Source organism: Manis pentadactyla, chromosome 13, assembly GCF_030020395.1.
Source record: "Manis pentadactyla isolate mManPen7 chromosome 13, mManPen7.hap1, whole genome shotgun sequence".
In the NCBI taxonomy this organism is placed as follows: domain Eukaryota; kingdom Metazoa; phylum Chordata; class Mammalia; order Pholidota; family Manidae; genus Manis; species Manis pentadactyla.
The window spans coordinates 49,991,424-50,007,067 of NC_080031.1; the positions used below are offsets into that span (position 1 = coordinate 49,991,424).

The 15,644-nt window shown below is 42.0% G+C and overlaps 1 protein-coding gene and 1 pseudogene across 1 annotated transcript; both read left to right on the forward strand.

Moving 5' to 3' along the window:
* Positions 1-431: 431 nt before the first annotated feature.
* LOC118912993 (olfactory receptor 2T1-like) lies at positions 432-1,466 on the forward strand (annotated as a pseudogene).
* A 12,925-nt stretch (positions 1,467-14,391) lies between these two features.
* On the forward strand, positions 14,392-15,334 carry LOC130680416 (olfactory receptor 2T27-like). The gene is given in 3 exon segments (XM_057490886.1): positions 14,392-14,434; positions 14,437-14,547; positions 14,550-15,334. Coding segments are annotated over 3 exon segments (939 nt in total).
* Positions 15,335-15,644: the final 310 nt, after the last annotated feature.

Below are 15,644 nucleotides of genomic sequence, written 5' to 3' on the forward strand. Positions count from 1 at the left end.
TGATGATTATTCATTTAATATAGTTGTATATTATTATATATTCATTTAACATATTCATATAATATAATGCACATATAATATATTCATTTAATAAAGCTATAGATTTAAACACTTTTAAGGTAGTATGTTCACACACATGCACACGTGCATGCAGAAACACATGTGTACACACACACGCACACATGCACCAGGCCAGGTGTAACTCTTACATACCACAGTATGCACCCTTAGGTATTTTTTATATGTATCCCTGTTAGCATCTGTTGACATCATCTTCTGGATTTAAAGAGTTATTGATTTAAAATAAAATAATCAATTTTACTTAAAAACATTTAGAACAGATTAGTTGCTGGATATCAGAGCCAAAGTCATAAAAAATTTTTTTTAATGTTTTCTTTCAAATTAAGGGAGCTTACTGCCCCCAAATCAACCTGTATGTTGTTGTATTAATTCCCTGCAGATACCATCATTTTACTTGGAAGATTCCAGATCACAGCGGCGCCACCATGGGGTCAATGGATAAGTACAACACATCCTCCTCGGGCTTCACCCTCCGGGGGCTGTTCGACAGGAAGGACGTTGCAGGCTTTCTTTTCATCATCATCTCCCTCATCTTCTTCATTGTGCTGGTGGCCAACGGGGTCATGATCTTCCTGATCCGCACTGACTCCCGGCTCCACACCCCCATGTACTTCCTGCTCAGCCACCTGTCCTTCATCAACATGATGTACATCTCCACCATCGTGCCCAAGTTGCTGCTCGATTACCTGCTGGGTCAAAGAACCATCTCCTTTGTGGGGTGCACAGCTCAGCACTTCCTCTACCTCACACTCGTCGGGGCCGAGTTCTTCCTGCTGGGCCTCATGGCCTAGGACCGCTACACGGCCGTCTGCAACCCGCTGCACTACCCTGTCCTTCTGAGCCAGAGGGTCTGCTGGGGCATCATAGCAGGGTCCTGGCTTGGGGGCTCCTTGGACGGCTTTCTGCTAACGCCCATCACCATGAGCTTCCCCTTCTGTGCTTCCCGGGAGATTAACCACTTCTTCTGCGAAGCCCTCATGGTCCTGCAGCTGGCGTGTGCTGACACAGCGCTCTACGAGACGGTGATGTATGTGTTCTGTGTGGTGATGCTGCTTATCCCCTTCTCTGTGGTGATTGCCTTCTATGCCCAAATCCTGACCACCGTGCACCGCATGAGCTCAGTGGAGGGCAGGCAGAAAGCATTTGCCACCTGCTCATCCCACATGATGGTGGTGACATTGTTCTATGGGGCCGCCATGTACACCTACACTCTGCCTCACTCATACCACAAGCCAAACCAGGACAAGGTCTTCTCCATGTTCTACACCATCCTCACACCGATGCTAAACCCGCTCATCTATAGCCTGTGAAACAAGGATGTGACTGGCGCTCTGAAGAGGGCACTGGCAGGCTCACGGCATGAAGAGCGGCGGGAAGCCTTGTAACAGCGGCCTCCCTCTCGTGCAGACTGTGACTGGCCACCCCTGTGGTCAGCGTGGCCGTGCACTTAGTGAGAGGTTAAACAGGAGAGGGCTCCGTTGTGCAGAAAAAAGAAAAAGGATCCATGTAAAGAGGGTGGCCTCTTGGTCTCCCTCCTTCACCTCTTCTTTCCTTTCTTACATCTCCCCTTTCTCTTGCCCTGTATTAAGAAAATTATCCCCCATGGTTTTTGGTCACATGAATTAAAATTACTTGCTAAGCACTTTTACCTTTAGGAGGTAAAACTCCAGGGATAAAACATGTGCCCAACCTGGGGCACATAAACCTTTCAAACCAAAATCAATCAAAGGGAGGAATCAAGTGGGAGAAACCTGTCTATCGCCTGCAGGTAGCTGTCTACTCCTGTTCTCCTGTGTCTCTCACTAGCTGGCTGCAAAAAGACCCCACCCAACCTCTCCGGTCCAGATATTCCCTTGTGCGCCCTCGTAATTACCTACTGATATGGAGATGCACTAAGGCCAGGCCGGAAATTCTGGAAATACTGTGATTTTACCCACAGGAGTTAAATTGCATGTGATTTTAAATGGCATGAACTGTGTCAAGGAGAGCAGGGGAAAAAATGGTACTTTGGGGAAGTATGGTACTGCCGTATAACCTAGTAAACCATCTAAAAATAAGAGAATTACCACCTTTTCTATTCTGAAGGGTAATACTCTGACCCAGACTTTTAGGAAGACAGTTGTGTATGTGCTCCAATTTGTCAGGTAGAAGACAAAGTCACTGAATATAATTTTCTAAAATAGCCATGTACTCAGTGCAATCATCACGTATTTGATACTTTTAAGAAGAAATACAGTATTTAATTTTGTTTGTCCGCAACACATTGGTGAATACTGTTTTTCAGGTAAGCTAATACTGATGGCTAAAAGCACAGGATATTGCTTAGGAAGGACAGCATAAGAGTACTGAATGCCTGAGTGTTTTTCAAAATGTTGGAGAAACATAGAGGAATATGGTTTGGGAGGATACTAAAATCATTTTTCAAATATGTAACAAGGTCATTAAGGTTAAGCATATACCATCAGGGAAGAGGAGTCAGCTCAGAGTTCATACCCATGCCCCCCACTTCTCCAACAATGGAGGACAGTAAGCATGGTCAACGTGCTGCTTGATTTTTTAAGGGATTAACTGAGGGATCAAAAATGAAATATTATCATCATATTGGTCAATATGCATAAAATTTAACAATTTACATGCTTTGCCAGATTCATCCTCCAAGAACCTAGTAAGAAATGCAGCACCTCTTATTTGTTCTAAATTATACATGAGAATAGTCAGGCTCACAGATGTAAGGGGCTTCTGTAGGGGAACATTTTTGATTAGTCCACCAGATCACAGGGTTTCAAGAAATGTGATGTTTGAACACTACACCTTTCAGATTCAGCTTCCTCCTCCATTCATCAACTTATTCGTTCCTGTATCATAGCTGTGAGCAAGACAGATAAAACACCTGCACTCAAGATGTTTACATCCCAATGGGGGAAAGACAATGAAAAGGAAAAGAAGCAAGCAAGCAGAGAAACCACTTATATCTCCACATCACACTGTACGTAGCAGCAGAGACTTAAGCTGAACATGTCTGCGCTCAGTGCCCCAGCAGGCGTACAGTCGGGTGAATTTCTGACAGAGGTGTTTGCATAGTCTTTGCCAACAGGTATGTGGTAACAGACAGAAAAAATCAGCTTACTGATGATAAAATGGGCAAATAAATTTTGACATATTATACAACAGGAGTGCACATTCTCTTACCACCGGCAACAATGTGGATTAATCTCAGAAACATGAAGAGGTACAGAAGCAAGTCACTGAAGATACACTGAGCCAAAGAACAGATGAAGCACAACATGGTTTTGGAAGGTCAGTGGCTGGCAGGCTGCACAGGTAGTTTTCTGTTTCTTCCTGTGAATGCAGATTATATGCTCAGTGCTCAGCTTGAGAAAACTGATCAAGTTCAACCTCTCTGTATATTGAATATTTTTTATGCTTATTATGCTTCAATAGGAAGTTAAATATAACACATAGCAGATACATACCTCATTTTCTTTACCCATTCATCCACCAGTAGATGCTCAATTTGTTTCAGTGTTTTAGTTAATGTGATGTTTGCTGCAATAAATACTGTGGTGCACATGTCTCTTCAAGACAGGGATTTCCCACAGTGGCTGCACCGACTCGCCATCCCATGACTATGTGAAACGATCCCCTCACCACTCTCATCTTGTGTCATCTTATTGATGACATCCAGTCTAGTATGAGGGTTTATCTCATCGTGTTGCACACCTTGAAATAATATAATGTTATAAGTCAATTTATCAATAAAACTGAGAAATAGGACTGATGATATAATGTGGTATATGTGAGAAAAGTGTAGCAGAGTGGGCTAGTGGAGAAAAGCGGAGTGCTGCTCAAGCTGTGGTGGTCAGGGGGACCCTCGGGGAGGCTTACATTTGAGCAGGAGAGAAAACAGGCACAGGAATGTCCAGGAGGAGAGCCTTCCCATCAGGAAGGAGAGCAGGTGTCAGTGTAGTGAAATAGGGAAGGTGTGTTCAGAAAGCTGCTCAGTGAGGCTGGTCCAAAGTGATGGGTAGAGAGACAAGTCTGGAAATGGGCAAGGGCCATAGCAGGAGATCCCCATATACCCCCCACACACATTGGAGCCTTAGTTACATTTTAATGAAAAGTCATTGATGGATTTCAAGTAAAGGAAAGCCAGATAATGACTGACATCATGAGAATACTACCCTGGCTGCTTTATAGAGAATGGACTATAGGAGAAAGCATTAAAGCAGAAGACCTTTCATTGTGTTCTGAGGAGAAACATCCTAGCATGAGTGTCAGAAGTGGAGGGGATAAAGCACTATGACTGGGACTATGTTTTGAAGGCATGGATGACAGACAGACAGAAGTCGGGTGTGGAGGACAGAGATCAAGAAGAGCCCCTGTAAGTTGGACTGAGCAGTTAAGCAGAGAGCTGGTATGTTTTCTGGAATAGACTAAAGCAGGGTTTGGGTTTGGGTATTTAATTAAGAGGTTTCTTTTGAGCATATAAAGTTTGAAATGTCTACTGACTATCTGAATAGCAATGTCAGATAAGAATCTGGGTATTTTAGTCTGGATATCATCTGAGTTGCTAGGTGGGAAGACAGGCTTATGGGGTCCCTGGTGTTCCCGTAGGACAGGAGAGGAGATTAAAAAAAAACAACTCGGGAGGGACTGTGTGGAGAGCTGAAGACCCGGTCTAGGAAATTGCAGCATAAAAACGTCAAGCCGTGGAAGAGTAAGTGGCAATAAATGGGTAGAAAAGATATACAAACCCAGGGAGTGTGGTGTGATGGAATCCTGGGAAAGAGTCTTTGCAGTAGAAGGGGTGGGTCCCCCATGTGAATATTGAGCATGATTCAAGTAACGTGAAAGAGAAAGCGGATCACCCGAGTAGGCAAATAGTCACTCATGTTATTGGCAAAGGGTTTGCAATGAGTAGTGGAGAACAGCCTCTGAAGCAGACGAAGGACAGAAAGAGGTTCAGAAATGGGAGACAGCTTCCAGACTTTGCTTTGAATAGCAGAAGAAAGATGAAATTTTATCGGGAGAGTTATGTGGGATTAAGGAGAATTAATTATCTTTTTCAATTCAGATAACATCAATGCTTAGCTGGATTTAGGAGTGGAAGTACTTCTTCACTAGAGGCGACTAGAATCACGTGCACCACAGTCGTCAGGTCCCTTCATACACCCACGTCCCCCTGGCTACTCGGTATGTGTTTTGTTTCCAGTCTTCAGCTAGTCTGCAGTCTTTTTTTAATTGAAGTCTTTGCATCTGTGTCCCCAAACTTATATGTAAAAAAATAGGTTGTCTACCTAAGTGAAATTGATGGGGTATAGTGTGCTCACATTAAAATCTACTAGGTGTTGGAAAAAAAATGGTGGTGTAGGAAGGCAAGACAAACTTTCCTCCCCACACACACCAAGGAAGCAACTACAGTGAATACAGCGGACCCTGAGGGCGACCTGAAGCCTGGAGGGCAGACCACCTGCACCCGGGGATGGAGAGGAGACCACACAGAAGGGGAAAGGGGAAAAGCCCTGACCGAGGCCCAAGACTGCCCCCCATCCCAGCCCAAAAGCAGGTGGGGGAGGAGTGGGGTGGGGAGGGGATACAGAGGAATCTGGCACACCTGGCACTGGAGATCAACTCGGGGAACACAAGTCCACATTGGACTTGGTGGCTAATGGGGCTGGACACCGGGGAGGCTCTCTTTGAAGGAGAAAGGGCAGTCAGATGACATTTTCCCAGCCCACCCTCAGGCCGGCTGGGGAGATTTGTAGCCAGCTCCAAACTGCTCCATCTTTTCCTGGTGGCTCAAAGCCATGGAGTTGCTTCCCTGCACACCAGCACACCTGGCCTGCTCAGCCCCGCACTGGTCTGACTTGGCTGACAGGCCGGCGGTGGGCAGACACTTTCTGGGTCTTGCTAGCCCTCGCTCAGCCTGACTGGTCGGGGCCCTCCATCTCCCACGCTGGCCGCTCAGCCACATGGTGGCCCTCACTGGAAGCTGCAAGGACCCTCCAACACGCCGCCCACCCACCCATTGTGTCTTGTTTTCTTCTCCCCCAGCTATCTTCATGGCTAAATTCTTTATCTTTTTAAGACTTTGTCAAATGCTATCCTCTCCAAATGGCCTGTCCTGTCAAGGATATTTTGAAAAAAAACAATCACCTCACTCTGAGCAATTCTTTCTCCTCTAAAATTCGACTATGTTTATCAGAGTTTGTAGTTAATTTACTTACTCTCTTTAATTTTAATGTTTGACTCCTTGCTAAACCAGAAACCCCACGAGGACAGGGGCTTCTGCCTCTTGCACACTGACACAGTCCATGGTCTCAAGAAACGGCTGCCTGCAGTAGGAACTTACTACATACTCATCAAATGAATTAATGCCTCATAAAATGCCCATATAACCATGGGTCTGTGTATAAGCTCTCTGTTCTATTTCCTTGGTTTATTTGTATCACAATATGTCAATTTCATATTGTTTTAACTATTATAGCTTTAAAATAAAAATTGGTTTCTGGAATGACAATTTTATCTGCATTGTTTTTATTTAACATTGTCTTGGATGCTATTGGTCCTTTTATCTTAAAAGAAGCATGTTTTCAAATAAAAATATTTATTATTTTTATTGAGATTGCATTGAATCCATATCTATTTTTAGCTATATCTCTACCTATTTCTCTATGTATCTAGGTCTATGAATCTCTATATCTGTATATTTCTATCTAATCTCCCAATCAAATAATTTTTTTTTAACTCAGTTTATTAATATGTTGAAATATCTTAAGATAAAGTACCAATTTCTTGAGATTCTACCCTAAATATATATATATATATATATAAATTTTGTTAATGATATTTTTATGTTGATAAATTCACAAATCTTATTGTAGAGCCTTATAAATTTTGACAGGTGTATACGTTCATGTAACCATCACCCAGACCAAGATAGGAAACTTGTACACTAATTTTTCCCTTTCACACACTCCTGCAATCCCTCATTACAGCAGCCACCACTCTGTTGTCAGTGTGTATGAGACCACATATAAGTGAAACAGTGTGGTATTCATCTTTCTCTGACTGACTTATTTCACTTAACGTAATACATTCTAGGTCCATCCATGCTGTTGCAAATGGCAAGATTTCTTTTTTATGACTGAGTAATATTCCATTGCATGCATGTACCATTTCTTTATCCATTCATCTATTTTATACATTCACATAAACACACATGTATATGTATATATCTCTTCGTCTATTGATGGTCATTTTGCTTTCATATCTTGGCTATTGTAAATAATGTTGCAATAAATAAAGGGATGTATATATCATTTTAAATTAATGATTTTATTTTGGGGGGTAGATCCCCAGAAGTGGAATTGCTGTGTAGTATTGCATTTCTATTTTTAGTATTTTTGATAAATCTCTATACTGCTTTCCATACTGACTGCACCATTTTGCAATCCCACCAGCAGTGTAGGAAGATGCCCTTTTCTCCACATCCTTGCCAACACTGATTATGTCTTGTCTCTTGATAATAGCCATTCTGACAGGTGTGTGATAATTTACTGTGTTTTTGATTTGCATTTCCCTGATGACTAATAATGTTGAGGATCTTTTCATATGAATGTCGGCCAATCTGTGTGTCTTCTACTGTATGTCTTTCTATTCAGGTTTTCAGATCATTGTTTTAGTTTTAGTTTTGTTTTGTAATATTTTATTTTGTCAGTGTTGAGCTGTATGGGTTCTGGGTTCTTTATATATTTTGGACACTAGCCACTTACCAGATGTATCCTTTGTAAATATGCTTACACGCAGTCAGTTGCCTTCTTGTTTGTTGCTTCCATTGCCACGAGGAATCCTTTTCATCAGGTATTGCTTCATTCTCTTTCATTTGGTTCTTCCTAAGTTTTGTTACATTCTGTTTCAAGCATATTCTTGTGTCTCCTCCTTTTGTTTGACTGTCTGTTTGTTTCTATAGGTTAGGCAAAAGGGCTGCCTTTCCCATTCTTGAAAGCACGGCCTTGTGTAGGAACATCCCTGGATAGATTTTGCTGGTGCCTTTGGCTGGCGGCCAGGTGGGCACAGCCCAGGTGTCTCCAGCCAGGGCTCCCAGGCTGTGTGCTGGGGACCTCCCGGGCAGCTGCCAGCCAGGCTCTGCTGGCAGGGGGCCATTGTGATGGAGCGCAGTCCCAGGGCTACAGTTCGGAGGTATCAGATAAGCCCACCATGCTGTGGCATCATCATGACCGTCCATACTCCAGAAAAGACAGAACTTCAAAGGAGTACATTTCACTTCCTTAAGGTATGCCATGCACAGCAAAGAGTTGGGGGCACTCTACATCCTGGCCAAAGGCGATTAAAGGGAAAGGCATACGTTCCTGCTTATCTTTTAGCTGGAACATGGATGCCAACTGTTCAGCTTTTAAGTTAATTAACCAGGAATATTATAAAATTAGAAAGTTAAAATTATCATAGGTAGCCATTTTCAGACTCCCAGAGTTAATGAAACTTTTGATACTTAGGGATTAGAAATTGTTTGGTGGTCCCTAGTATGTGACCAGCCTCTCTTGGATTCACAGTTATTCATCAGTGAATACTTTAATGAAAGGGTGGGCCTGAAATCCAGTACCTTTAGCAAAACAATACTTTCTTGGGAGAGCTGGATTTTTCTTTAACCCTTGAAGAGAGGAATTCATAAGGCTTGGAATTGTAAATAGGGAAACTTCCAAAACAATGTGTGATTTATTTGGGGGCAGTTTATTGTAACTCTCTGTAAATGAGAAGTTACATTTTCATGAAAAAAAGAGGGAAATGAAAGAGCTTATCACACATATATAAGCTGTGTAATTGTAGGCTAGGGACACAGTGCCCTAAGGACTGATATTCTGATGTCAATTATTTTTCCAAACTCTCTTCTGGCAGCCTATATAATGTAGCCAGTGCCTACTTTCCTTGCACTGTCTTTATGGGGCATTTAAGGATGCAGGCTGATCCATCTCTATATCCTTAACTTGTTTGCCTATCCCTGACTATTTAAAAATATTTCATGCTGGTTAGGGACTGACATTATCCTGCCAACAAGATGTAATCCCATAGCCAAGCCACTGTGCAATTCATTCTCTGAATATTCACACACTCCAATCTCCTTACTTCCCCTTTCTCCTCTTTGATTTGCTTACCTTCAGAATCAAGCTTTCAGTTCAAAAGGCCTGATTTATGCTTCTCACTTACCTACACTTACTAGAAACAAAGAAATGCTGAGTAATTCTATTACTTACATCAATTCTGTATGATTTTTCTTTGGACAGTAGATATTTAACCTTCATTTTAGACCATCATCTCCAGAGGAGGCTACTGTGGGAGGTAAGTGATTTGTGAGGACTTTTTGCCAATCATGGGATGGTTGAAGTATCAGATTCTGGACTTTTTTATTGGGAAGCTATTTCAAACCAGACACCTGTTAGTGTTCAGATGCCTCAGTATTCTAATTATAGATATCATGAATCTGTGTTACTCATGCAAATTTTATATCCTTTGATCTTTTTTCTTCTCTCAGCTGATATGATAGACTCAATTCTCTATTGGGAACATCAGAATGTAGGTGATTGCTCAAGAAACTGCTATACAGATTTATTTCAAAGCAAGCCTTCAACAAAATTTACATTGTTGAAAAAATATATTCACTTACATAATTTTGAAGTGTTTACAGGGACAGGAGTTTATCTAATTTGTTTACAGTATTCCACATCCTCAAGAAATTCATGGAGCCCTTTAAAGATGATTAAGCTAGGAAAATCCAACATGTTCTGCTTTATAGGAAACTACTCCACTTCAGTTTCTTATTTTACTCTTAAAAGTCCTTAGAGGCATATAGGACAGAAAATATGAGTGGCTTGCTAGACCTCCAGCTCATAAGGGATAAAAACAGGAAGTGAAAGCAGGTTTCTGATCCCAAATATTGTTTAGTATTCACACTATTACATACTAAATGCTGATGTAATAGGTTTCCATGGCAGAAACAGTGGAAGACCTCAGGTCGCCTTCTCTTGAGACCTAACTGTGAAAGGCACCCTGCCACTCCTGTGCTTTCAGAGTCAAGGGGGGCCCTTCACTTCTGTCAAAATTCCTCCACCGTTTAAAGAGTTTTATTTCTTTAGTAACATGGAGTTAAGTGGCTTCCAGTGAGGGTTACCCTTCTTCCCTGAGTGCCCAGGTCCTTCCACACTAACTCCAGTTATCCTCATGTCCTGTCTGGCTGGCAAACACCTGAGGTCGGGGTCACTAAGGCTGTGCCAGTCTTTGACTCAGAGCAGCATTTGATAGGAGAGTAACTATATAAAAAGGGAAAAGAAACTAGCTAGATGCTTTGGGATCTGTTATTTTTGGAGAGAATAGACATGGAAAGCACAGGGGAGATTCCAGAATGCAGCGGTCACTGGATTACGATTTCATGTATGACCAACCTAAGACCCACTTTTTATGCCGGCATTTATGCACATAATGTGGGTGAAAACTGAACTTGCCTATTATGATGTGTTCTCCATTTCAACAGAAAGAAGTGAGGCTATTCCTTATCCCTATTCCTCATTCACATTTCAGCTCTTTGCATCAGCCAAAATTAGGGCTCACTGGCATGGTCTGTGGGGAAAAGCTTATTTTACTTATGACCTTGTATAGAAACTCATAGTCTTAAAATTTCCAACAAAGAGCAACATAGATTCTATATTTATTATGATACTACACATTTTAAAAAGTATTATAACTGGATTAAAATAGAATTACATCTTAATCACAGACATCTACAAGGAATAACTGTCCAAAACAAACTCAAAGTTCAAGGGACAAAATAAATGTCTTAACTACATAACAGTGTAAACATTTTTGACCGAGAAGTCAAAAGTTACAGTTTGAAGTAATAGTTTGGATGAAATAGTCGCAATACATATCATATGCATAAGAATGCCCTTATTCCATAAAAAGAAATGCTAATTTTTGAGAAATCCCCAATTCAGAAAAGGGCAAAGGTTATGAACAATGGAATCCCAAAATAAATAATAGAACGACCACTATCTATGTGGAATATAGATATATAAAACAAATAGAAAGACTATACCACACACACCGTCAGCACCATGCCACAGTCATCCTTCCACTGTCATGGGCCATCAGCTGTATAATTTGGTGACAGAATTCAAAAGCCTAATAAGCCACTACCACAGCCTATCCCATAAAATTAACACACCGTATTGTACATTATAAGCATACTTAGAAGCAACAGGAATGTGCCCAATTGAGGAATAATTAAGTGTATGTTACATCATTCAACCATATGACAGTGTGTGTAAAATTGAAACTCTACATGGAATAGGTATACTTAAAGAGGACTTAATACAAATACGTATATAAACAATGTTGAACATATATTAAAATAAAGAATTATGCATAGACATAGAAATAGCTATTGTATGGGGGCATGGAGTGTCCCAGGTGATTCCTTTCCACTTTCTTATTTTCCAAATATTTTTAATATTATTTGGAAATAATATTAAACTACTGCCTTGTGGTTTTTTAAACACACTGCACAAGTCAACATGGACAGAGTGGGAGAAGGCTGCTTTTAAAATCTGAAGAATCGCGGAGCTGCTGAAGTTTCCTTTTCTCTTTGTGAGGAATGCGGGGCGATCTCCAGGGCCTCATTAGTGGTTTTCGGTGCCAGAACCATGCGTGGGCACGGCTGGGAACAGCATTCCCTGCGAGGGCTGTTGGGGCCCACCTACTCTTCCAAGCTTTAACATTCCCCATGGACCGACAGCAGTCACGGCACCCGGTCTCTACCAACCGCTGATTTCACGTGGGAGCAATGAGCAGAGGCCTCTGCGGGGCCCGTTCCCAGCGGACATCTGACCGACAGGTCTGAGCGGGCATCGCCCTCTCTCTCCATCATGCAGATTGCTGATGAGAATTGCTTTTAATTTCCCCAGTGCTTTATCACAGGGGGAGAAGAAAATAAAGGCAGCAATTGAACAAGGACACCCATCCAGAAACAGCTGGTGGGAGCCCTGTGTGAAGCTGGTGATATTTCAAGATTGAGATAGTTGAAAAATCTATAAAGATATGAGGTGGGTCTCATCAGTAAAAGTCTGTCTGTGAATTTACTTTTCATAGTTCTGGGTCCATATATCATGATAGATCTTGGTTGTTTTGGTGAAATGTACAGAAACCTTGGTATGAATTTCTTACGAACCAACCACTGGACTTTAGCTCATATCACTTCCATTGTCCTCGCAAAATTCTTACCTTTCCACATTCTCCAGGGAAATTAAAAACCCCAAAGTGCCTAAATAAAAAGTATTCTTAAGTGCACCTGCAGCTATACAACAGACCTAAATTTTCCTTAATTCTAAGCTCTCTGAAGGCAGGGGTCCTTTGTGTATTCTTTGAGGTCCTTTCAGAATTTAATACTTTGACCAGTGTGCCTCAGGAAATATCTCTAAAATGAATAAATTGATGTGTACTTTGGCTTATTAGAAAATGGCATGGAGCAATTATCTGCCACTGATTAACTAGAGTCACGTGAAATTGAGGAATTTCCTCATTTTTTTCATCTGTAGAACAGAAAAAAGCAACATGTAACATTTTGTTAGGGTGTTCAGAAAAGTTAATTTAAATAATATTTATGAAGCACTAAGCACTCTGTTAATGTGTTCTTACTGCTATTTTCAGGTGAGTCCATTTAGAGGTAACATCATTACATTTTCCAGCTTGCTGTTACACCTGATTTTTTTTGTCCAATTTTTTTTTTTCTAATTTGGGTTGTATTCAGTTCTGGGGAACTTGATTGGAGGAGCTATTTGAACTATAATATTCTGGGAAAGGGAAGCTCTCCTTTCGGTATTTTCCAGTAGAAATCTGATAGGGGCTACAGAGGTCATTTAAAATTTTCCAGAAGCCACATTAAAAATGTAAAAAGAAATAGATAAAACTAATTTTAACCTATGTTATTTAGACAGACATATCCAGAATATCATTTCAGTATATATTCCATATACATGTTAATGCTATATGTTGCATATCATTTTTCACACTGTCTTTGAATCATCAATGTAATTTTTGCTTATAGCACGTCTCCATTCAGAACAGCCACGTCCCAGGTCCCCAACAGTCCACATCACTGCTGGCTAACGTAAGAGACAGCATAGATCTACCCGATGCCAGTGGAAACCTTCCGTCAAATAACCTACCACTTCATAAGCGTGGTGAAATAGTATCTGAAATAGCTATAGAGGCACAAATCTAGTAAACTAAAATTCAGGTTCATGTAGGGAAGCCTCTCTTTTGGGAGGCAATGTCCTCCAGCATTATTTAAATCAGTTTCTTTTCCATTCATTTTTTCTATTTAAAAATTTATTCATTAGTTTTTACTACCATCTCACTAATTATGTTGATCAGTTGTATATTATCAGTATTCTGCTAAAAGAAGGAAAATAAACATTATCTGACCCCAAATTTTTCTCTTATTATCTTCTTTCTAAGATTTCTTAGATTGCCTCTCAAAGCTCAGAGCATTCATGTTTCTTAATCCAACAGGGAATCATTATTTTCAAATATACAATACCTAATGAATATATGCTAAGCACTCACATTTTACGATGTACAAGTATGGAAAGAATAGTGTAAATTAGGTAAAATTAGTCAAGGTTGTTATCTTTTCACAGGCAAAATATACACTCTGGAGAAATCTTCAGACTGATTTCCAATTGTGAGAACTGGAGTCTAGTGTAGGAGAAGAAGTATATAAGTCGGGAATTCCATCCTTTTATTACCCATCAGTCCATCCCTATCCAGTAAGACAAGTTATGTGTTTTCTCTTTTATGCATTTTCTCCTCAATGTAAGATTGCACATGAACAAAACAAACAAACAAATGTTTTTGAGCCCAAAGACACAAAGTTGTTTCATCATGACCTTCAAGTTCGGAAGTAATAGCAAATCAAACATATCAGCCTTGAATGGGTGATGGTGTGGGGTGACGCAGCCTCTCAGGCTGTCCCAGGCACTTCAAGTTCCAAACTTCATCCCTGGGGGTGGGACTTACTTAGGACCCAAGGGATAAAGACTAATTTCTCAAAGCAGCGCATTAGCTGGAATCAACCCCAGGAAGTATTAGAAAAAGGGGGAAGTTACATAATGAGATATGATTAATATGTCTTGCTTTGTCCATGGCTGTATGACAATACTTGAAGAAAAACAAATACTGATCTTTTGGGTCCAGCTTCACCCACCATATCCACCACTCTTTCATGGAACCTGCAGAGCCATGGAGCAGGGCAGCTATTCTATGTATGATGACTTTGTCCTCCTGGGAACGGCCGCTTTCCCTGGCTCCTTTTTGTCCTCATCCTCCTGGGCTTTGCCATTTCCATAGCCAGCAGCACCACCATGATCACCGTCATCCACCGGGACCCCCGACTCCACACCCCATGTACTTCCTGCTCCGCCAGCTCACGCTCCTGGACCTCCTGTACATCTCCACCATCGTGTCCGAGGTGCTGGTGGACCGGATGGTGGGCCAGCGGGCCAGCTCCTTCGCAGCCTGCACTGCCCAGCACTTCCTCTACTTGACCTTAGCAGGTGCCGAGTGCTTCCTGCTGGGCCTGATGGCCTATGACCGCTACGTGGCCGCCTACCACCCCCTCCGCTGTCCTGCCCTCATGAGCCGCAAAGTCTGCTTACTCATTGTGCTGGCAGCCTGGCTGGGAGGGTCCGTAGATGGCTTCTTGCTCACACCAGTCACCATGCAGTTCCCTTTCCGTGTCTCTCGGGAAATCAACCACTCCTTCTGTGAGGTCCCCACCCTACTGAAACTCTCCTGCATGGTCACCTCGGATTATGAGACGGCCATGTGTGTCTGCTGCATCACCATGCTCCTCATCCCTTTCTCCGTCATCTCAGCCTCTTACACAAGGATTCTCATCACGGTCCACAGGATGAGTGAGGCAGAAGGGAGGCGAAAGGCAGTGGCCACTTGCTCCTCACACATGGTAGCTGGCAGCCTGTTCTACGGAGCCACCATGTACACCCACATGCTGCCTCACTCTTACCACACACCCGAACAGGACAAGGCTGTGTCTGCCTTCTACACTATCCTCACTGCCCTTCTCAACCCACTAATCTACGGCTTCAGGAACAACGATGTCACAGGGACCCTACAGAAGGTGCTGGGGAGGTGCTTGCCCTCAAGAAGGACAACCACCTTCTAAAAAAACTGCATTTGCTGCTAAGTTTGAAGAGTGGATGTAAGACTTTATCATCACCTGTGGATTTAAATATTCTTTGCCTATGAACTTAACAAGTTACCCACATGCCAGCAACTATTGGGATCTAGAGTGCTGAATGTAGGGTTTTGAGGATATGGCCATTTTTTGAAAGGTGTGAGAATCAGATCAAGGATGGTTTGAGATGGAGTAGGAGTCAGGCTGGAGCCTCAGCAGGTACCCGTCTGCTCTCCACAAACCGTGCATCCCCTGGAAATCACGCAGTTCCGTTTCTTGCTGTGGTCTGTCAGGGCAG